General features: G+C 38.9%; 1 protein-coding gene across 2 annotated transcripts in view; it reads left to right on the forward strand.

Annotated features, from left to right (window-relative positions):
• LOC139721663 (uncharacterized) overlaps positions 1 to 24,738 on the forward strand; it is a 61,125-nt gene that overhangs the window by 19,293 nt on the left and 17,094 nt on the right. For both annotated transcript variants that reach the window (XM_071632990.1, XM_071632991.1), the window contains exons 3-4: positions 6,195 to 6,258; positions 9,321 to 9,422. In XM_071632990.1, coding sequence (XP_071489091.1) covers positions 6,195 to 6,258; positions 9,321 to 9,422 — 166 coding nt within the window. The remainder of the gene's footprint in view (positions 1 to 6,194; positions 6,259 to 9,320; positions 9,423 to 24,738) is intronic.

Genomic DNA, 24,738 nt, shown 5'->3' on the forward strand with positions numbered 1-24,738 from the left:
AAGTTGTTATTGCAACTGATTGACAAATTGCCCTTTATTGATGAAAATAAGCACCGATTATGTGCTTGGAAAATAAGCACTGATTACACATGTATGTGTTTGCGAATTTTTTGTTTGTTTGTTTGTTTGTTGTTTTGGGTGGTAGCCATGATAAAAAAACCCAACTCATTGGCATAGTATGTGCTAGGTTATGAAATTATTAAAAACACCCTGATGGAGGATTACATTAATTTGAATAAGTATGCAGTACCCGCTGCTGTACAGGAGTAAAACCACCATTGGCTGTCGGGCAGAAGCTCAGTAGTCTAGTGGATACAATGCCTATCTGGTAATCAGGAGATTGTTGGGTCGAATCCAACCGAAGTACAGTTTTGTATGTATGTCCATGATCATTTCATCATGGCCGCTGCTGAAACACTGAATAATGCAGTACTTATTTATGTCGATGAAGGGCAATTTGTCAATAGCAAGTTGTCTCCAATGACGTGAGGATCAAATGTACAACTGAAGTTATGATAACTCCAGTATAATCATTATTGCAGACCATGAGAAAATACACACATTGGATGATATGCACTCCTGATATTTTTGGCTCTAATACAACAGCTTGTATGACACCAAAAACACACACAAAAAAAATAACAACAACAACTAACATACCCAAAACATAACAGAAGCATTATACCAGCCTAACATGTTCTGTTTGAGCTGTAACTTGGTTTTAAATGGAAAGTGAGTCAGCTTGTCTGACCTGGTACCAAAACAGTGGAAAATCTTACTTAGGAATTTTGTCGTGAGCAGCATTGTTTCTTTGTTGCAGGGCCTATGCAAGCCTTTTGTTGTTGTTGTTGTCATCTTTTCTCTACAAAATATTTCCCAAGGTGAAAGGCTATGAACAGTGACCTCCTTTCCGTACAGATGACTGAAATGGACCAAACTTTAGGGAGACACACATTATTAATGTGTATGAGGTAGCAGCCGTGCAGAAAGACAGTGAAGGATTAGAATAAGCCATTGTGTTTTCTTCATGCGAGCTCAAGCTTCGCTCTCATATATTTGTTTGTTTGTTTGTTTGTTTATAATAGTCAGATCATGATGCTGCAAATTTTCAGCTGATTGAGGCTGTAGGGAATGCATTGTGATTAGGTCAGAGCCATTTTCCACTATTTTCCTATTTTTAATCCACTTGAGTTGTTTGCCTGACATAAAGGAAAGAATGGCATCAGCTAGGAACTAGGGCAACAGATTTGATGTCAATGACACGCTGCAGGAACCTACTTCTGGTCTGTGACCCACAGTGATGTCTATTAACCCGTTCCATACTGAATTCTGAAATGCCCATTGGCTTAATACGCAGGCCACATGGTTCCCTGTGTATGGAATGGGTTAAAGCAACCTTGTTCACAACAAATGGACAGTTGGGTTTGTTGCTGAATAGTGCCTTTTTATTTTAATCAAGGGAATTGTAAAAACAAACATTTGCATTTGAAAGATGTGTCCAATGATTAAAAAACAAACAACGAACAAAAACCACTTGGATGATGCCAGTGAAGATTTTCTTTGCAAATAAGTTATAGAATTGGGTGTGATTTGTATGCTGATCTTCCATGAAATGATTAATACATTGAAATTTTCTTCGTCATGTAAACATATAATATTCCTGTATGAGCACTGTATGACTCTGAAATGATTGCTGTTTAGGGTATCTTTTATTTTCTGATTTTGAATTGTGCTCATTCAAAGATGAAGCCTAGACCTTCCGGGGGAGATGACATTTACTGTAACTAGCTACCAGAACTGTAAACAGTCGTGGTATGCCATTGTGATACTAGCATTTCTCCTGGTCATAACAAGCAGCCCTTGCTGTCAAAGTTTGGTGGTGATGAATGGGGAGGGTGTGTAGGGTAATTTTTGCCACTTTTGTCCAGTTTTACTGTGCCATTGCACTTTTGTGGGCTCCTCAGTTCCCTGAATTTGTTCAGCATAAACATTGAACATGTGACCTGGATCTTCTGGCTCACAGATCTGCTCGTAAATATTTTCCTTGTGTTTAGCAAACTGAGCTGACCCCTCTATTTTCTATGAGGTCATTTTCAGGTGTTTTGTTGGGGGGGGGGGGGGGGTACCATATTTTTGTTTGCTTCTAAGGGAATGGGGTGTGAGGACTTTTTCATTGTCAAAAATTTAGAATGAATGGGTTTTGTATTTAAATTGAAACTTCATTGTTTTATATAAACAGCATATGCAGAGAGTTATAGAGACTGGAGATACAATACTTTTGGTAGACAATATGGAATGATGTTGAGCCACCCTTGTAATATGTAAGCCCATATTTTAGAGTGCTACTACTTTAGACCTTACGTTTTCTGCTTCCCAGAAATGTTTCAGGGTTTTAGATTTATGCAGCAAGAATATCTACATATATGCACTGTGTTCTTTAGAGCTATCGATAGCAGAATGACTGAATTCTCTTGTAGGCCTATGTACTAGCCTACTTGTATGTTGCAAATTATGGAGCAACATCCAAAATGAATGCACGGCTGTACATCGCAGATGTTCATGCTTTGTTCGAGTAGTGATAACCAGGTGATTTGATCATGGTATGATTTTGTGCTCTTAGACCCACAAGGAAGCACTGAGGCTTCTCTTTGTCTGCCAGAGTTTTAAAAAAAGGGGAGCATGAAAAAAAAAAAATAAAGTAAAAAGATGAAAAAAGTAAAAAGGCTAAAAAAAAGAGATAAAAGGTAAAATTGATAATGATGGACCTCAGCCCAACCCTGCTGCAAAACAAGGAAGCAGACAATGTTGACTTTATGCACCCACCTTCCTTTGGGCACAATAAAAGAATCACGCAACTGCAGCAATGTCGCATCAGTCACTCCCCTAAAGGATCCCGAGGTTTTTTTTTTGTTGTTGTTGTCTTTTTTTTTGTCATTTTGTCGCTTGCAATTCCTTTATGACAATCGGCCTGCTGCGAAAAACCGCCTGTAACCTTGGCCTGACGGTCCATTAGGCACGGGGTTGGTTTAAATGTGCTCAGTCTTGCAGTGAAAGATCAATCAAAGCATTAAAAAAAACCAATATCCAATCATTTAAACCTCCCCAAAAATGGAAGGTTGGGCTGCCAGCTCCGCCTTTCCCCACCCACTTCCCCACTACAGCACCTGCTGCCACAGTTAACTTCTCTTTGGAGATGAGATTCAGAATTAATGCCCCCCCCCCCCATATAAAGGGGAGAAAAAAAATGAAGAGAAACAGAGGAGCGAGCAGGAAGTATAGGGCTGTCTGTGATCTGACTAGAAAATGTGTGAATATTTGTTTGTCAAGCGCTATAATTGGCCTCTTAATCATAAACCTGCTGTTTGCTGGCGGTCGCACTCTCTCTCTCCCGCTCTCTCTCCCTCCCCCTCTATCTCTCCTGATTTGTACCCCCTCTTTCCCCTCCCACTCTCTTGTAACCGGGGCTAAGCTGTGACTTGAGGTTTTGGTATTCTGTGACTGGCTGCCTTTAGTTATGGATTTATACTGGAGAATTATGTTGTATTATCACGATCTGTACCTGCACAGACAATTGCTGTTTAGGTAAGCATATATCCCACCACCGATGTCTGCATATTCCTTATTTTCCTTTCAGATTTTCGTCAGATAACTTCATTTCAGGGATGCGGTTTCATGCCAACACTTTTAAACTTTGTCTCCGATTCTCTCTGTGCTATCTCTGAGTGGGAGATTTCAAGCTTACCCACCCAGAATAGAAGGCTATTACTGTAAAACGGGAAATGTGCATTTTAATTTCGCGAATTTCGCGAGAGCCAAGATTCATGAAATTGAAAGGCACGCAAAAGTTCTTGTGCACAACGTGCATTGGATGCCAGTGACAATTTGCGTAAATTCCCTGCTGAGAAATAGGGCGTCAGCTCCAATTCACAAAAATTTCATGCCGTGAACATTTCTTGATTGACGGTTTTGGGTACAGGATAGTTGGCCATGGGTTACCAAATGATGTTAAGTCATAAATGAACATTTCAGGCTCAATCCACAAATACAGTATGTAGTCTAATAAGATGACATGTGAGTATCATGAAGTCGTTGAGAGACAAACTTTATCACAGGAAGTCAGTTTTCAGTAGCTACTGTAAAAGTGGAAATTTTCATGGTGTTGAAATTTTCGTGCATTTTGCGGAACCTGAAACTAGCGCGAAAATAAAAGCATGCAAATGTTTTTGCTTGCCACATGTTCCAGCAGTCGATGTCTTGATTCCGCGGAATTAAAAACATGCGAAATTCGTCTTACCCCGCCGAGCGCGAAAAATTAGTCGCGTGAAAATATCCACTTTTATAGATGTCTGTATGGCATCAACAGACACAACACTCTTTACAGAAACTTTACAAAATTAGCATTCATTGCTGAAGAAAGGGCATGTGAGTTTCATACCATGTAATCTTTTCATGATGCTCATTATTAAACCATTTATCACAGATATTTTTTTTATTAGTGGACTTTGCAAATGAAACTGCTGTTGTTCATTAGCTAATTGGGGTCTCTTGCTTATGTTTCAATGTGTGTCTGTATGTAATTGCAATCACATTATCCATAATCTCTTGACATGCTTAATGTGAGTACATAGTTTCATGCCTTGCATGTTGTACAATGTATGTTAATAGGGAATATGGCAGATGTGTTGTCTGGCACTCACAGGTTAGGTTCACATGACATTTCTAATCTTAAAGACTCTCTTGAAGTTTTAAACTTCCATGATTAGCTTGTAGTTTAGCTCATGGCGTAAACCCAGCTTGTTGAACAGACACGTTTTGGAACTTGCGATTCCTGGGACAGCCCCAGGACCCGTAACAGTACTTGGGTTCTCAGTGGACAGTTCACATGGGACTATGATGTGCAAGGTTGTTCATAGGATATTTTCTATAGGGAACTAAAGGGTACTCCCTTACCGTCAATTTTGAATTTTTACAATTTTCGTAGTGTGAGTAAAATATTCTTTTCATAAGTATTAGCATTTACCCAGCTTTGTCATTCAAAAAAGTGTATTGTCCTCTCCCCCTTCCCCCCCCCCAAAAAAAAAAAAAAAAAAAAAAACAAGCAATTTTCCTACTTACAGGCAGAATATGAAATCTGCACTTGGGGGTGGGGGCAGAGCAGAAGTTACAAAGTTGGTGGCGCACAAGAGGAGGGGATGACATGTACCCACCCTTGGAACATAGAGCTCCTGTTCACAGCGGAATTGAAGATGCGGTGCTGATGACCCCTGCATGGATGTTTAGCTCGTCCTAGAGGTGCAACATGATGTGATTGCATCAAAGCCTTCAGATGCACACAATAACATGATTCACATCAAATGGATGTAGGAGCACTAAAAATTATATTTTTTCCTCTCTTTTAAAAGTTTCCTGTCCTTTGCCTTTTTGTATTCGGGTAAATCACTGTCAGTGCGCATAACTTTGTAACAGTGTTGAAGATGAGAAAGAGGGTTGTCGTCTTCATACATTTGATTTCTGTTCTACAAAACAAAGGAGTTTTCATAAGTATACTTTTCCCAACTGCTTGAATGGGTAATCAGGCAAAAGGTTCCAAACAGGTTGCTTTGGGCAGGTAAGCAAGCAAGTGGGTATGTAGAATCCCAAATCATGTGGTCTATCCTAGTTCTCTTGCTTCATTGGTATGAAAAAAAAAACAAATATTGGTTGCATGTAACGGTGTATAGTAGAAGGGTGTTGAAGTCATGTATAGAATTAATTCTCTGCACACTGTGTGTGAGTAGAGCAATAAAGGCGATAATACTCCATGGACTGTGAAGATGGTGCACCTTACTCTGTGGTTGCTCACCAAGCAATAATGGGTGTTGAAGCAGCACGTAAATTCATCTTCACAAAACACGTGAGTAGATCATGCAAAGAATACCCCATGGGGTATAAAGAGGATGCACACGACACTTCTCCATATGATAGCCAAATACCAAGTATTATTGGTTGTAAAAAAAAAAAAAAAGATGACGGGGCTGTGTCTAAGTTTTTATTGGTAACACATTTTTTGTCTGAAGTCTGTCACGTGGGAAAACGCAAAGTGTGTAACTGCCCGGATATTTTTTCAGTCTGCACTTTACCAAAGACGTTGTTTCTTTTCTTGTGTCATAAGGTTTGTTGACTTAGCTCTTATCTCTGGTCTGATTTCCTTGCAGTGAAAAGCACATCAATAGTGGAATACACCCATGTGCACAACAGAAGGTACAAGGATCACCCCAGGTAAGTTGTCTGTCGACACCCTTACTTAAGTAAAGGGGGGGGGGCGTGGCTGGGAGGGTAGGAGAGCTGTAAATCAAATCGTTTACTCTTCGCTTACGCTTTGTGTTTTATTGCAAGGCATTCAACTTGTGTAGATGAATACAAATTTATTGCAACTTCACATTGTATTTTCGTGTCATCTTCTGTGCGTTTTGTCACGATCCTCCAGTACTAGAAGTGGGTAAACGAATGAAAAAGGAGGTCCAGACACATATATTCAAAAGAATCTAAAGTCCATGTAGAATAGAACAAGATGGAACCAGATATGGCATAGAATGAGGAAATATACACCTGTAAAAAATCACAGAGCATTCATGCAAGAGTAGTTAGAAGATTGACTGTTGTTTTAGCTCCTCAGGATTCATCCAACTCTTAAACACTGTTTTCATATAATAAAAATAGTCAACCCTCCACCACCCCACCAAATAAAAAAAAAGTTATTTTGAATAAAAGCAGTTGTTTGAAGGTACATTGTACATGTATTAAATGAAAATCCAAAAAAGGAAGAAAAATTATTGTGTAGTAATGATGATGTAAATGTTGACATGTTACCTTCCATAGCATACTGATGGTCTTTCAAAGTAGCCATCCCAGACACAAATCTGTTGGGGCCCTTGTGATACCCTCACATTTCCTTTGAATTTTATCGGCAGAAAAATGGCCAAAATGTGTTTATTTACATATATTTATATGACAGAAAGGTACAATCATTAACTCTTTCTTTCTGAAAGGATGTGTTGAGATCAATGCTTCTAGGATATTTGGGAGTAGAGCCATGAATAAGATATATCCTGTAAAATAATTGTGAATTTTAAGAGTGAAATGTTCATGCATGTGGATGTGTAGAAGATAGAGGATTTGTGTACATTGTGCCAGTTTTCACATCTCAACGTGGTCAGCTCTATGCTTCACAGTACGTACATATTTATTTTACACACTTTCATTCAAATACCGTAATCATGCGATATTCAAAAGTTGAATTTTCATGCATTTCACAATGTGAAGTATTAGCAGAAGAAGACGAAAATGTGACATCAGTTTCTTTGCACTACACTTCATTCATACAACATTATGCTTTCCCTAGTTGGCAAAATTAAAAAGACTTGAAATTCATCTTTCCCAACCAAGGACGAAAAATTATCACCTTGGTGGAAGTCAGAATGTTCTTGCTCTTTGTGACACTTGTGGCCAGGTTTTAATTTGAAGTGGAGGCATAGTTATACTGCTTTCTTTGAGAGGAAATCTCCCCATAGGATAGTCAAAGATTCAAAGATTCAAATTCAAAGATTCAAATTTATTTTCATTTCCATCAAACAAACAGAGAAATTATATACAATGTATAAGCAGAAGATACTTGTAATAATTGCAAAAAAAAAACGTGATTTAACAAAGTACGTATGAAAATGAGTAACAGACAAGAAAACACAATTGTATTTTTTTAGTATGCATATATGCATATAATACAAGTTAGGATGGAGATGGAAATGGAGGGTCCCGCTATTAAAGAAGTAAAGCTTGTACGATATGGGACCCTCAGAAAATACACAGAACAGCGAATAATGATTTAAATTACAATCCGATATAAAACAAAATAAAACGAACCAATGTCAACTGACTTGAAATCAAATTGGAAAGGAAAAAGAAAAGTCCCTCCTTTCAAACCAGTCAAGTTCTTGGATTTCATTGTGTTTTCTTTTTGTATATGATAGTATGTGAAGGATGACAAGTTAAAAACCCTAAACACAAGGAAGTGGATTCACTATAAAGGAAGGCCACCTTGAAAGGGATTGTGGTAGATGACCCCATACTTTTAGGAAATGATAAATCAGTGGCTTCGTTCGTGCAGTTCAATTGTTCAGTTTCCACGTAGGCAATTGACCAAGTGAGTTTACTTGAGGTTTAACTGTAAAAAAAAGAAAGGTAATGAGAAAGAGCAGTATCTAAAAGTTATTAAGTTATTCTTTTAATGCACAACCAGAGAGAACACAGATTCAAATGATGGCAGCCATTTTGAATCTACGCATACAAAATACAGTTGTACCATGATGAATGATTTTATCAAAAGACTTTCTTTGCAACCTTTTTGAAGAAAGAATAATAAGCATACTCTTTATGAAAGATTTTGTGCATGTAGAGATATAAAATGGTTACACAATAGGCGCGGTCAGACTGGCAAAAGATGGAGAAGTTTTAAGATCGCGAAGTTTGGGCCATTGGTACGTGCGCAAGAAAGAGTGCGCTGTCCGATGGCTAGTGATTGTGACGTAACAGTGCACATCTGTACATGACAATGACCTCGTGCTTCGGAGACACCGCCCGCAAACAGATCGAGAAGTTTCACGGGAACTTTCACTGGAAGTTTGCGGTCACACTGGCAAAACTTCGAGATCTTAAACTTCGCGATCTTAAACTTCTCGATCTTTTGCCAGTCTGACCGCGCCTTATTTAGTTTTTAGGCTTAAGTAGGATAGAAACTCCTTAATTCCAAGGCAAAAACTTGCTACAATATCAGCTTCCCTGCATACAACCAGAGGACTGTCAATGCATTGACTGCTATTGTATGGTAATTAAACGTTATTGTTATGAAAGTAAACAGTGCAGGCAGCTGAATTGGGCTGCCTCCAGCATTAGACTTGACCGCAGTCAAATCAAGTAACTTTCATGGGATATTGTGCCATATCCTGTATAGCGAGTGATATTGATGAATTTATCATACATAGATTTATATCTCAAGGATTGCTGGAAAAAGATGCCATCTAGTTATTATAGAAAATGTATTGAATTCTGTGAGGAGAAAGAATTATCCATACATATTAGCTTTCATGTACAATCAACATGTTATTTACAAGTGCAGCCATCCATTCAATGGCATGTATACTTGTTTATGCCGATTTGTTTATGCAGATGGTTTCACCAATGTTTGTGTATATGTGTGTGTGTGTGTTTGTTTGTATGTGTGTTATGTATGTTAATAAGTGTTCTTTTGATCTCTTTGTATATGCTGTGTTTTTGTGTACATTCAGGGACACACATCCGTGATGCACACCACGTCATCCGGCACAATGCATGACGGAGTCATCGTCTACAGAGCGCACCCCGCCACTAGTATAGCAAACAGTAAAACAGTAAGTTGACCGCAGCCTCCGCTACTTCCCCCTCCCTCACCCCAGACTGGTCCTTTACACCTCCCCTTACTGTTGAATTTGACCTTCCTAAATATGAGCATGATAGGGTTTGCGTTATTGTTGCAAGTGCAGATGGAAGTGAACATATGTACATTGTAGAAGTGTGCATAAGAGTGTCCATTGGTTCTTGTGTGAACATTTAGAACCTGAGAAGTTCCGTTTTTATGAGTTGCTGTCACACGATGTTGTCATTCTGCAGAGTGTGAACATTTAGAACCTGGGAGGTTCCGTTTTTATGAGTATCTGTCACACAATGTCTTCATATTGCAGAGTTGATTAATCTCCATCACTGCGCACTTGACCACCTGAAGATTATTGCATAAATGAGTTCAGTCATATGTTAATTGCCACAAAGAAATGTTATCCTTCGTCATTAAAAAAATGGAAAAAAATGTAATAACAAAGAGGAATTAGGTTTACATTCAGAATTGTTCTCTGGTGAGTGATGGAGCACCTTTATCTTTTTAGAGGATAGCAATACATAAAAAAACAAACAAACATGTTTTTCAGCAAATTTTACTGCTTGATAGACTGCAGAAATTCTTCGAATTTGGTCCCTAGATTTGTGGCAGTCAGAGGTAGTTATGAGGTTATTTTGATACAGATTTCATTCACAAATGATGGTGGGGGAGGAGCAATATCAAACACTATACCATAGACAATGTGATGTTGCTGGTATCGCGGGAATGTGATAAACTCACTTTCGGTTTCAAAATTGCTTGGAGCATTTAAAAGCCTGATTTTATGATGGTCTTCCTCCCAGTGATAGCTGGTTTACTTCATACAAGGAAGCAGCTAACAGATTATGAAGTACATATGTAACTTTCTCACATGCCATGTGGAGCTCAGTTCGAGATGTGAGAAACAAGTGTATTTCTATAGTGTCTCCCCCCCCAAAAAAAAAAAAAAAGAAAAAAGAAAAAAAAAGTGGTTAACAGGCTATCAAAACTTCCCCTTCCATCCCCCTTATAGAAAAAAAAAAAAAAAAGATAGAAAAGGTACTCATGCTAGGCATGCTGATAGATATATTACGTAGACCGAACAAATTGAATAGGAAGTCAAACACATATTTTTTTTTTTTTTTTTTTTTTTTGCTGATGTGAATATGAATTCTACAAGCCTGACTCATTGTTAACTGCACTGCATACAAAACATACTTCGTAAAGCAGGTCTGTTCATTGGGGTCTAACAGAAATATATCAAATAATGCTGCATCGTATCAACAGGAATATGCCAGGAGGTCTTCACTCTTTTGCTCAAAGATGTATCAAAAGCCTTCATCTGTATAGACTCCAAGTGGTAGACATTTATTTCATTGTTCTACGCACTGGAGTATTAAAAGGTTGATAGACATCTCATCCCCCTCCTGCCCAACCCTTAAGACTGTTGATGGGAAAAGGTCTAACTTGGGGGTGCCCCATATCGAGTGAACTTCTGTTTACAAGAATCATATACTGATATGTTTAGAAGATGAATCGTAATTCTTTCCTCCAACACACTTTTATTTTTTTCTCTTATCACAGTGGTATCAGTAATGTATGAAAAATGGGTGCTCATATGAGCTGTATGTTTATCAGAAATTTGATCCAGTGAGTGTATCTTCTTTTTTCATCAAAAGTCAGTCAGCATCGCTTGCAGCATCCAGCAAGGACCTCAATATACAATGTAGCCACCATGATCTTGCAATCATAGCATTCCAACATAGACATTTTCAGTTGTTTTGCAAGCAAGAGAGATCAAAATATTGTTTTCCTTGAATTAGCCCGAAGGAAACTACATCCGTTGTCTGTGTGGATGAGTAATAAATGTGATATCCTTGAAATATCTCGAGTCGGGAAGGAAGTTGTCTTTGGAAAGAAATGAGAAATTACCGACATCACACACAATGCAATAGGTGGGCCAAGTGTTTTCTGTTATGAATGCGAGCAACAGCTTTGTCTTTGTATTAGAGGTACAGTTTACCTTTGGGAGCAGTGATTTAAAAAAAAATTCGAGATATCACATTTGATGCAAATGTGGAGGTCAGTTGTATCACAAAACATCCTACCATGTAAAAATTTTGCAATAAAGCCTAAAATATAAGGAGATATCACACTGTTTTTCTCAATAAACCATAACTGTACATGGTTTAGTCTGATAGAAACATTTTTATTATAACTATTGTTCTTATTTTGTATATTTGACAGTACGTAACATTAATTACACTGATTCAAATTTTGACAGTGGTTGTTTCTATCCCTAACTCAAATTTTAGAACTATTTTGAAGCAATAAAGCTGGGGTTTTGTTTCATTTGCAAATAGTAAATTATGTTTTTAAACCAAGATGGCTACCCAAACTGCCCATGAATCACTATATGGCATTCATCAGGAAGTCAAAGCTCTCTGACCTGTTGTCCAATTTCATGTTTGCTGTCACTGCTGTATGTACAGTATGTAGTGTAATTCTCCTCGGTCGCACAGTCCCCCCCCCCCCAAAAAAAAAAACCCCAAAAACCAACCAAACAAACAAACAAACAAACAAACAATATATTATACAAATGAATAAATCAGTCACAGCCATTTTAGATCCCTATAGGTATTTTTATCCATGGCAATACGCTGTAGTGAAAGTAAAAAGAGTTCATTGTGAAACTGATCCATGAATTTAAGAGCCACTATGCTCAAATTGTACGTGCAAGTGTAAATCAACTACTGTAGCCAACAGGTTTAACAGTGCAGTGATCAATGTGGTTGTGCATTTCACATGTTATTGGCAGCAATCCTAAATAAGGATTAAACCTCGACCATTATTGGGACCAATAATAGCACGCATTAGCAGTGCAGATTCTGTGCATTACAGTATTAGGCCATCACAAATGGAGACAGAGTGTGCTACACATGCACTCGACTATCTGCCCCCGATGAGTCATTGCATGCTGCTTTTTTTTTTTAAAGCCTGTTTTTAACATTAATAGTAATACACATGTAATGGCTTCTCTTCATGATTATCGGGGTGCAGGTAGCAGATGGAATTGGGAAAGGGAGGATTTTTAAAAATGTATAATACTGCAACGAAGAAGACAGTTACAAACTAATTTGCCACCACAATCGATCTTTGTGAGAATGTTTCTTTCTCTTGTTTGTGTCTTACATGTACCATGATAAGCAAAAAGATGTACGGTACAAAAAGCTGATTAAAAATGTAGGCAAATTTTACATTGGCTGTTAAAGCACTTACAATGTAGATGCAGCTGATGCTCATTCATGCATACCGAGTATAGTCATTTCTGCTCCTGTAATACTAATAGAGGCGTAAGAACAATGCGACAGGCTCCCAATATTAGTTCAGCTATTCAAGTGTGCATCGAGTACTGTGTGCATAAGCCATTGACACGCATGTATCGCCCTTGTAATAACAATTATGGGAGTGCCCCACCAGGTATTATACATATTTCTGTTTCCACGGCGTCAGAGTACCGATATCATGGCGGTGTAAAGCGGTTGAGTAATCACATTTGGAAAATGGCACCCGGTGAACGAGGCACTCCATTCTATAGCTCTTTCTATTAATAATAGTAGTATGAATGCCACTCCCTTATCCACGCCCGACTCTCTCCTATACAACCTGAACAGGCAGATTTACAATGCTTTGTCCTCCTATGCTGAGGTCTTTTTCAACTCAATTCTATCCCCGCTACATCAATGCAAACATTATAGCACACACAGTTCATTAACCCCATTAAAACCAAGAGTTTGTCTACAATGTACAATCTCAAGGGTATTTTGAGATTGTGACCTTTGGAGGGTTTAAGATAAATTTCAGCTACTACTAGCTTTTGTGATATTCTGTGTTTGTTTGTTTGTTTGTTTTTTCCCCCATTTTTTCTGCAACAGACAGTACTATTGTTATGTCAAACACAATTAAGTAGGAGAAAAAAAAATCTGTTCAAGTCATAATAACAGCCAGTGCTTTGTTGTTTTCATGCATGGTTTGGTTGAGTCCCTTGCAAAATCAAAACAGAAATTCTTGAAAGTGTGCTTGGGGCTCCCAACTCACTGTAAAAATGCGTAGATGAGCATACCATTTCACAAATGACAAAATATTCAAAACTTATTGTGGAAAGAGAGGGAAAAAAAAACAGTAAGTGAGAAGGAAGGACAAGTACAACTCACTTTGACTCTGGACCAAACCTATAGGCACTAGACCAAAAAAGAAAAAAAGAAAAAAAGAAAAGAAGATCACACATTAGTAGTGTCATACAGGGCCAATGAACAGTTGTTATCTTCTCTGTTTTGCTTTAGCATCCTTTATCCTTCCCTCCATGTGAGATTAGTGTCATTCTCATTACACTCAAAATAAAAACTCTTTTTTTTTTCAGGTTGCAATCCTGATCAGGACCCAAATGTCAAAATTTTTAGAGTGAGAACGGAAGTAACAGTTGTTTTTTTTTTTTTTTTTTTTGGGGGGGGGGGAGGAGATTTAGGTCAGGATCCAAATCGCAAAAATTTGTGTGATTTTTTTTCTTTTTCAAAAGAAGCGAAATTGTGTAGTAAGAACAGTGACTACAACAAATTTTGAAATTTTTAAAAGAAGGTGCACAATGATGAACCTGCAGAATTATGAACCTTTCAGCATTTTTGGATTAATGAACCTTGGGATTAATGAACTGTAAACAGAAAGAGGATGTACAGTATGTGATGGAGACATTGAACTTTTGACACTGATTATGTTAAATGAAAGCTTCAATTTCTTGAGAGAGAAAGGTTTGCAGTAACACCATGTGTATGTAGTCCTTATCCGGATTAATTTCTTATATGTGAATCTCATTAATTTGCCTGATATGTCAGATGTATATAAAATCTTCATCAAGTAGCTAACACAATAGGTGTCATTCATACACAATGTTAGTTTAATGAGTAAGAGGAACTATATTTCCAGCTGAGCAGTTTGACATGTTTAAGTGGGTTTGTATGGAAGGAAATACATAACATTTGAATGGCATGTGTCTGAAGTAACAATACATGGCCCATTTGTAAGCTGCAGCATTCCCAAGAATGCAAGTGGAAGGGGTTTGACAAATTAAAATTCTGGTAGGTGATAGAGAAGTTGTGGATAAAAAGGGTACAGAGCATTCGAGAGCTAACGACCTGTGCAGTTTATGACTGTAGAGATTTCTAGCTATGCTATCGACGAGACCTGACAAAGCAGTGTAGAAAGCTCCCTTTTTCAAACAGGATCACATTATATACATACTGTATCAGGGGCATATCAGGAATTCCATAAAGGGGAGGCACCTTCACAAAATTAAAGGGGGGGGGGTGCACGCCCCCATTTTTTCTTTTTATTTCTTTTGTTTTAACAAAAAAATAGATAAAGAGGGAGGCGCTTGCCCGGTGCGCGTGCCCGGTGCGCCCCCTCAGGATCCGCCCATGTGTATGAAAAGGGAGGTTTGGATAAGACATCTGTTAAGTCCAACATTTCCACTTTTCTATTTTTGTGAAAGGTTACATTGCAAAAACAAAAACAAATAAACAAAACGCAAAAACAAAGACAGAGAAATTGAAAGAGGTAAAATGATACTTTGTGGGTGTCCCATGTACTCATATTTGTGTTGGTAGTTTTAGCATTGGAAATCTGCAACATTTTTTTTCCATTACTGGTACTTTGAGTATTTTGCTGGTTATAGTCATGCAGAATGTGCCCAATGTTAGAAAGCAACCTTTTGAAAAGAAAAATTTGGCTGCTTTGTCTTACAAGATCGGACCTCGCATAAAGGCTCTTTTCATGGCTACCTTTGATACATGTTGTAAAAGCTATCACTCCAACACACAAAAGCATCACCCCCCCCCCCCCCAAGTCTTCCACACCCCTACCAAACTGCCCAACCCATCAACATTGTTTGCACATCACTCCTTTTATGTGTACCTACAACTTGGGGGAACAAGTTACATATTACCAGCTCTTGCATTCATATGTGTGTGTTATTAGTGTTTGTATTTAGTGCCATCTCCCCCCACCCCCCCCCCCCAAAAAAAAAAAAGAAAAAAAGAGAGACTATTTGCTCAAGCCTTTCCAGGGTAAACAAAATGTACACGCCCATTTCAGGACGCCATGGTATTTTTTTTTTCTGCCTATGAGACAAAATAACAACAACAAGAAATTGACATAGATTGGGTGTAATGTATATTTCAGTGTCTTAGTGTGGCTGGTTAGGGAATTGTTTCATTGCATACAGTCAATGCACAATTTTGAATTAGAGCTCAAAATCATTTTTTTTTTTCATGCAGAATATGAAGTATATTTGTTTGACATGCCACTTGATATTTCTTTGTCTCCATTTGTGTAATGTGAGAGGAGCACTTGTAAGACACATTCCACTACAAAACATAAGTGACATTGTGGACTATATGAACCTAAAGTGCTTTAGTTTAGAGAATGTCCTTGGTCTAGTACTACGTAAAATAATACCCTTCTCCCTCCTCCCACCTTTCTTTGTGTACTCATAAACAGTAGCGATCTGACCGAAATTTCTTGTCTGAAATTCGGGAGTTTTGATGAACACACTGGATATTGGTCTTGTAAGTGACACACGGCCGTAGTAGAGAAAGATCTGCGAACGGGTCAATTACTTGCGTGATTCAACGCTTCTCTCGTGTCATGTGACAACAGCGGGGATTAGTGCGTCTAACAAGTGGATTAAAGGCAGGCCACGGAGGGCTAAGGGCATTCAAAAAAGTTTGACCGAGTCATGTCTCTCTGAAATATATCATCGATAATCTTCAAGTCCTTGTGCTGGGATGTTTGTTGTTGTTGTCGTTTCATGTCTGTGTATATTGGTGCAAGCATCACACAGTTGCAATATTTCCATTGCCACAGTCATTCAAACTAAATGGCCTCTTCTGAAGTACAGTGTATGCATTGTTGTATGTGAAGTCCTTGTGTCATTGCTGTTAAAGTGTGTTAAATGTTCAGTGCAACTTGGAAAGCAAAATTTCCCTTACTGTTAGAAAGTGGTTGGTGGAGGCAATTTCCATATTTTCTAGATTACAGTGTATATGAAGGAGAAAAGTCAAGAAGTGGAGAAATATTTCCGAGAAATTTACTTAAGAAATTTTTCAACAAGTATTGTCAGCAGGGTGAGGTGTATTAGAGGAGAAGTACAATAAACATATATATGTGACCCGCTACAACAAAATGATCCTAAAGTCGGGTGAGGTCGATTATTTGAAAATTGCATGATATAATCCCCTAATCTTTCTGCTTTAAATTTATATATGAAACATTTTATAAAGATGATCGGCTGCGGAGATATCGATGTTTAAAAGAGAGCATGTCGAGACGTCTGGAAAATCACTGTTTCGAGAAAAGCGCCCTAAAAGTCTTCCTTTCGACGCAATCGCGAACAAGGGACACGCAAGTCAGTTTTCACCTCTGGGCAATAGAAGGTAAGCCCTAGCAACCCCCGAAGAGTTCATTCAAGCACATCAGCGTCGGCGGTCTCCTCACCAACCAATCAGTGACCACGATGTGAGAAGCGGCTGAGCATAGCGCACCCCGCCCGCACGCACCAGTCGACTGGGCAGTGTGCGAGCTTCACGCTTCGGTTAGCAGCAAGCAGCAAACTGACCAATGAGATCACTCTGGTCGTTGTTAGGGGCGGAACCTATCTGTGGCGCTCAATCCAAATTTTCGAACCAGTTTCTGCTTCGTTGAAACGCGAAAAAACATGGCTCAGCAAAACGCTATTTTTCAATCTTTCCTTTGATCATTTTGCTTCAAAATTTCGACAGATGATAGAAGATATGTTAGACTCCAATAATATAGCAAAATCAGAAAATCGTAAGTTTTGACCAATTTTAATGCTCTGACTTCAAACTCGATTTTCGCGGCTTCGACCTTGCGCGACTTTAGGACCTTTTTGTTGTAGCGGGTCACATATGTCTGTGTGTATGTGATAGGGGAAACGATAGGTTTTAATACTGACTTGATATTCAGAAATATGGTTCTGATTTGATACTGTTATCGAAATCCCATCTTCACAAATCTGCAATCTTGTGGGATCTTGCATGCTTGCTATTTGTTGACGATCTCTTCCAGAAACTTCTCATAGTTTTTGACATAGGATGATAGAAAACTGGTATGACAAAGGAGGATACAGTTGGCTGTTGTGCATCATTGTTTGTTTTTTGAGAATAATGAAAGTAGATGGAGACCTATCACAGAGTTGATTTGCCTGTAGGTTTTCAAGATAAATGTTCTCAAACACTGATTTTTTAAACTGCGCCCATTGTGGAGGGCTTTGTCTTGGCAGTGTGGCTAAATATTAGTATCTTTTGTAGGTGTTTGACATGAAAATGTAATAGGATTTTTGAGAGAATGACTAGGCCTATGTAGCACCATAGTAACAGAATCACTTTTTTCTTCTGTTGATAATAGCAACAATGTTTAGCCGAATTCAGTCTTAGACATCAACTTGTTTTCTTGAAGATCCATTATTCAGGTTTGGTTTGAAAAAAAAAAGAAGGTTCAATATACCAATTGTTATGTTATTGGTTTTTTTAATGGAAAAATTATTTTTGGGAAGTGAATTTGATACCTGAATTGTCATTGAATGATTGTTGGATTTAAGCACATTGGCAGCAAAACCTGAAAGTCCACATTCCAGGATGATTTCTTAGCTCCAAATACCTTTAAAAAAAATCACTGTCTGGCTCAACAAATGATGTTTAAATCCACCTCAGAGAGATATATTGAATATGATACTTGAAAGGACATCAACGACATACTAAAAGTTGAAATTTTTGTTGTGTGGAAATTTTTTGGCTGTTTCGTGCCACATGAAACCAGCATGGAAATAAAAGCATAAGACTATTCTTGTTTTTCTATGTAATGATGTTTCATCTCTTTGATTCCGTGGAAATAAACATGTGGAATTTCTTTTACCTGGCTGGTCGCAGAAAATTACTCCACTTTTACAGTAAGCAAAAATAGAGAAAAGAACACATGTTTGCTAATATTGCAGCAGAATTCAACATGACATTGACTATACATGAGATGCATTCCTTCCCACCAAGGTGTGATCAACCATAATTCCAAGCTTACAATCCAGGAAACAAACTGTGAAACTGGTCTTTTTTTTCCTCCCAAATGTCTTGTTTGCTCAGACACGGAGTAATACAGAGTGTCCATCCAACCATAAAATCATCCAATACTGCACACTATGCAGACACTTAGTATAGACAATACAATAAGAAAAAAAAACTTTTGTTTGCTCAAAGTAAAGTGGATTATTGCAACTTACAAAGCAGTCAGAGACCAGGAAGACCCCGTTTACAGTGCGAGGCTTGGCCACGGCTCGGCCGTGGCCGGGCCCAGCCCCGCTTCAGTGTAAACGTGCAAAAAGCCAAATGCGGGGCCAAAATTGGCCTCGCATTTGGCCTCGCTCTGGAGGTGGGCCAAATGCGCAGCCAATTTTAGTCTGGCTTCCAAACCCTCTGCCTGTGGTATTTCGCTATTCAGGATATTAACCCCCTCAACGTCGACAACTAGTATAGTTTAAGGTGGTTTTGTCCTGCAAAGGATTTTTTCCTTCGGCAAAGGCCTTTGCCCGAACGGCGACTTCGTCGCCAGGGAATTCATTTGGCAAAGGGTCTGAAAACCAGACAATACCAAATTGCATTTGTAACAAGCAGAGCGCCACTATGACAATATATTGAAAGGTTTGAATCAAAAGTGCGGCCGAGTCCAGTAGTGTAAACAGACAAAATTGCGGGACCCGGCCTTGCAATTGAGGCTGGGCTCGGCCTCGGCTCGGCCGCAGCTCGGCCCAGCCCCGCACTGTAAACGGGGTCCAAGAAACAACAATAGTATAGCCCTACCCTTTATTATAATCTTGAGTACCATATATCTGGGCGCAAGGGTTAGGAGTATGGGAAGTATAGGCTTCAGTCCAGACTGTGTGGGGTGATTTTCTGTGTAGGCATAGTGTACCTTGTACACTTTGGATGTACTGGTTTGGAAAAATTATCCCCCAAAAGCCTTGTGATAAGGCTTGGCAGCCAGGAGCAGCATCCTTTGAATGTGGTTGCACAGGGGGGAGCAATGAAATAAAAAAAAACAACAACAAAGCTTAACAAAACAATATTGATCCATATTTTTGTCAGCAAAGCAAAACTTTTCCCGCTCATATTAGTTTTTTGAATAGTAAATTGTCCCTCCGTGATCTGTCAAGCAGTTAAAAAAAAAAAAAAAATGAAATGCACTACTATGACTACCCCACCTCACATTGCCTACCGATCCCTCTGTGATGGGATGAGCTAGTTACAGGTGCATACAAACAGTGTTGGCTAATACCAAATCACTGCAGCCAGAAAATGAGAGTATCTCTACATGTAACTTCTAAGCATGCTAAAATGTTCTGCATGTTTTCCCCCTAGTGATCTTCTTCCTCTCTTTCTCTGCTTTCTCTTCAAAAGCAAAAACAAAACCAAAAACACCACTCAACATGAATTTTCTGGGTAGAGCATACATTGTACATATATCTTCCCTGTCTTCAGTCTCATGCTTAAATCCACTCACAGGTTGAAAGAAATCCAGTGAGAGAGTGTTTATGCCTTCTTCTCTTCTTTTTTACGTTTTGCTTGTGTAATCATTTATTTTCTGGCAATACATATCCCAGATCCCGATCGCCCTTTAGGGCAGTTTTCATATAGACTTTCTCTGGAAGATTACATTTTGTATGTTTTACTACTTGTTCAGGAAATGAAAAAAACAAAAAGCAATAAACGAGACAAATCTATGATTTGCCATCCCTGTTTGTGGATGTAAGCCAGAACTCTTCTTCGAATACTTTTTTAGTTTGCCTAATGAGGAAAAGAAAAATCCCAGTGCTTACAACTTGTTATATAGTCTGGCCTGGGATATAACATTGTGATCTGTTCGTGGAAGAAGTTCTGGGTTAACCTTACATCCACCTTCCCCTCGAGTTCCAGACTGCAGCATGGTATGAAAATCACTGCCACTTTTGTTATCATAGTGAGAGCAAGAAGGGCTTTAGTGCAATGTGACAGTTACGTTGGTGCCTTTCTGCTAGTCACCTTACATTTGGATAGTTACCTACATCAAAGGAAGAGACTTTAGCTCTGACATTGCACTGTATTTGTTTTTTAGAGACATTGAAGACGAACCTTCCCTTGAACATTTCACATGCATTGATGTAGGGACTCCTTGTTTTGCGGTGAGATTCCGAGATAGGGATTGTGGGTGAGTCAATAATTCGGAGGTGCTCACCTTTGGGGGCCGACGGGACCGAGCTAGCTAGGTATGAATCAGGCGGCGGGGTCTGAGGGGGAAGTCTTCACTTCTAACCATCATGTGCCTATTGAAAAACAGGAAACACACCAAAGCCCTGTTTTCCGACCTGCTGCCAGAGAAGTTTGGGCAGCTGCTTACACCCCTCCCCCTTCTCCCTCCAGTCACACATACACACCCATCTTCCTCTCCTCCAAGTAGGCTAAAGGGGGGTTGGGCTTTGCCTGTCAGAGAGCTTTAGGCAGTATAGCAGGCACTCCCTTCTCTCAATGTAATGCCCCCTTTCACACCTGCCAATTTCCAAAGACTGTAACCTAAAAAATGTTGTCATTTGGAAATATCTATGTCAGGGCATTACAAATTACGATGTATGACCATTGAAATTTTGCACATTGCATATTTTCCCTGCAAACTACAGGTAAAGTTTAAAGAATCGTACCCCAGTCATTAATGTTTGGACGATTTTGTGGCAATTTTTATGACAATTTTGAAATTTTCACACTCGGTGTAAATAGACATCCTGTAGAATTCTGCTGTTGGAATAGCACTCCCCTCTGAGTTCAGTTGAAACATTGATTAAAGGACAAGTTCACCTTCATAAACATAAGGATTGAGAGAATGTAGCAATATTAGTAGAACACATCATTGAAAGTTTGAGGAAAATCAGACAATCTGTTCAAAAGTTATGAATTTTTGAAGTTTTTGTACAGTACCCACTGGATGAGAAGACTACTGCAGTGTATGAATAACTTAGATGTCACATGCGTACACAAATATAAGGAAAATATAAAGAGAATTTCACAAAATTCCATCTTTTGAAAAAAGTACACATTCCCCTGACTCGTTACCGACAAATGTTATGGGTAATATTATTCCCCCTGCCTTTAGAAAGAGGCAAGTCAAGTGCTCTTTTATTATGCGAAAAAAGTGAAAATATGTTGAATTTTCTTTTACATTTTCTTTATACTGTGGTACGCATATGACTCACAACCTGTAGTAGTCTCCTCATCCAGCGGTTCCAACACAAAAATTTAAAAAATTCACAACTTTTGCATCGATTGTCCAATTTTTCTCAAACTTTCACTGATGTGTTCTACTAATATTGTTGCATTTTCTCAATCCATATGTTTATGAAGGTGAACTTGTCCTTTAAACCCTGAATTGAAATTTGAGTTACCTTCTGTACCCCCTGAGTACCTCCAAATGGTTTTAAAGCAACTGAAAGGGGGAACTGTCATATGGTAAGTTCTACCATGGAAACTCTGTGAAATCACACAAGGTGCGTGTTTATCAATTCTGGCCCTAGTGGTAGCATGCCCTTGTTGTTGAAGACACTCTTTGCCTTTGTGATTTTCATAATTTTCATAAAGAATCATTGCCTTCTGATTTGACAGGTAGGTGGAGAGAACAAAATTGTCGCCAATCTTTTGATTGATGGGGGGGGGGAGAGGAAGAGGGGAGGTGTGAGGGGCAAAGAAGAGGGACAAGGAAGAGGGGAAGTGGGAGGGGCGAGGAAGAGGGGAGGTGGGAGGGGCAGAAGGGTAGAGAAGGTTTGACAGGTGACCAATAGATTGAGTTGGTCCAAAATGGGTATAAAATAAGTAGACTACTTCCTCTATTACCTGAGTTTTCGAGACCTTCGCAATTACTTACCGCAGACATCAAAATTACTGACAGAAGGACGTTGCTACTGCCGTCTGAGCTTGAATGCCTTTTGAATGCAGCAAGACTCTTCCTACAAAAGGATCAGCTCAGATTTTTAGGACCTCTTGGAGTAAGAAATGCCATGCCATGGTCATGTTGGAGTTCAATTCCTCTCCACATTGAAATTGAATTTAATCCTCTGTGTGCTTTGAGTGCTGGTAGGCACAGAAAACTCTGTATCACTGTTTACACTTCCGAAAATCTCCAGCACTGTACGGGTTAATGTACTAGATAAAATCAGAAGCAGAGAATGGTAGGCATTTCTTTATGATGAGACATAAAATGAGAAAGTTATCAACATTTCAGAGCTTCACAGCAAAAAGTGACAGTAATTAGAACCACTCACACAAATTAGAAGAAGCAGTGATGTCATCTGTCGCCTCACAACTCATAATACTAGTATGTGCATGAAAATTACGAAAACCATACTTTTGAGCAATAATCTGTGATGTTAGTTACTGCAACCCTTTTGCCCTCAAATTCATCATTGCCTGGTTTTTGCAAAACTGCAATAATTTAGTGTGGAAGGTACAACTCATACTTACTGACCTTAATACACAAAAATGGAAATTTAATAAAGATATTTCTAGGCCCCCTACATGTTAAAGAGACTTAGATTGTACGGTGATAAGATTATCACCTCTTCCAGTTGCATAATTTATGTAGGCCTAGTTGTTTTATCGTAAATCATAGCTGAAATTTTGAGATTACATAGATTATGTTTCTTGTGATTTAATATCTCATGTTGATTAAGCTGGTCTACTGTTTAGTAGGTCACTGTGAATATTGAGTTAAGTTTCACTGTAATGCAGCACATGAAATTTAATAATGAAAGCCATAAATGTACAACTCATTTAACCCCCAGTGTTTAGTTTTTCTCGCTTTTGCTTCTGCCCTGTTCATCTTTTCTACCATGATTGAATACAAAATGATATAGTTATTCCAGATCCTCCTGTAGAATCACAGAATATGTATTCAGTCAACAAAAGCAAATAAATTATGTTTACCAAGCAGTTACCCCAATTTATAATATACCCAGTAATAAATGAAGTCACCATCTTTTTTTTTTTAATGGGGGGAGGGGATGGGGTGGCTGTTAGAGTTTGTAGACCCCTGGTCTTCTATACAATTGTGTATGAGAGAAAGGTTTTTCTGAAGCAATAGCACACTGCATTATCAGCAACAGTATTTGCATTTGAATGAAATGATATGAGTGCCTTGAAATATGACTATATTCCATCTTGTTAGGAGTTTGGTTGAGGGCATTTTTTTTTCTTAAGAGGAAGATGCCCTGTCATTAATTCCTGTCTCATAGTCAGCTGGGGCCCCAAAGAATGGTTTTGTACCTAAAGATTCCCTCCCTCATCCCTTTGGCTTTGTCCGCATCCCATCTAAACTTCCTCCCACCCCACTTGCCCCACCCCTTCCCTTCCCTTCTCTGCCCCACCCCTTCCTTTCTCCACCTTATGGACCATGGACCTGCAACATTGTAGGTCCACGCTCTTTCTATATCATCTGTTATGTGCAGTATCTTCAGTTCTATACCTTCATGTATCAATCAGGTTGTTTGCACGATGACCCATTTCTCCTAAGTATCCGTTCATCTAAAGCTTTCTTTATCAATTACTTTGCAGGCCACAAGAGAATAACAGGTGTAGTCATGCATTAAGAATTTATAATCCGATGCTGGCCTCAAAGCCACTCTGTATCCCCCCCCCCCCCCACAAAAGAAAGAAAGAAAAGAAAACCCAGAATAGCAAAACAAAGCACAGACACTAGCATACCTTCAATTTCTGTTGTTTGTATACCGTGTTAATCATTAATATGTTTGTCCTTGTGCTTTTCTTCTATCTAAAACTTCAGGAATTCCCCCAAGTTCCCCACCCCGCCCCTGATATGTGCCTCTATTGGTCAGTACATAGAAAGCCCAAGTGGATAAGATGAGTGCGATTATCCACTGCCACAGATAGTGTCTAGTGATTCAGACCTCTGAAGATCAGGGGACACCAGTAGGCTCCCTCTAGTGACCACACTGTAGTATTACACTTCTTCCTTTAGAACTTCCAAGATTGGATTAACAAATCCAACTGCCAGTTTTAAAGTCCTGAGAGGGGGTTTTATCGGGTCTGAAGCAGCAAAATGCTTATGATTTAAAGTACAAGCATACTCTTTGTAGGCATATAGAGACCAAAGTTCCAGGTCTGTTTGGTGTATGTGTGCCAAGTGTAGTGAATTGCTGAATGCCATGCATGAGATACATG

This window comes from Diadema antillarum, unplaced genomic scaffold (assembly GCF_040938485.1).
Source record: "Diadema antillarum isolate AM-2024a unplaced genomic scaffold, OU_Dant_1.0 scf00000146, whole genome shotgun sequence".
In the NCBI taxonomy this organism is placed as follows: domain Eukaryota; kingdom Metazoa; phylum Echinodermata; class Echinoidea; order Diadematoida; family Diadematidae; genus Diadema; species Diadema antillarum.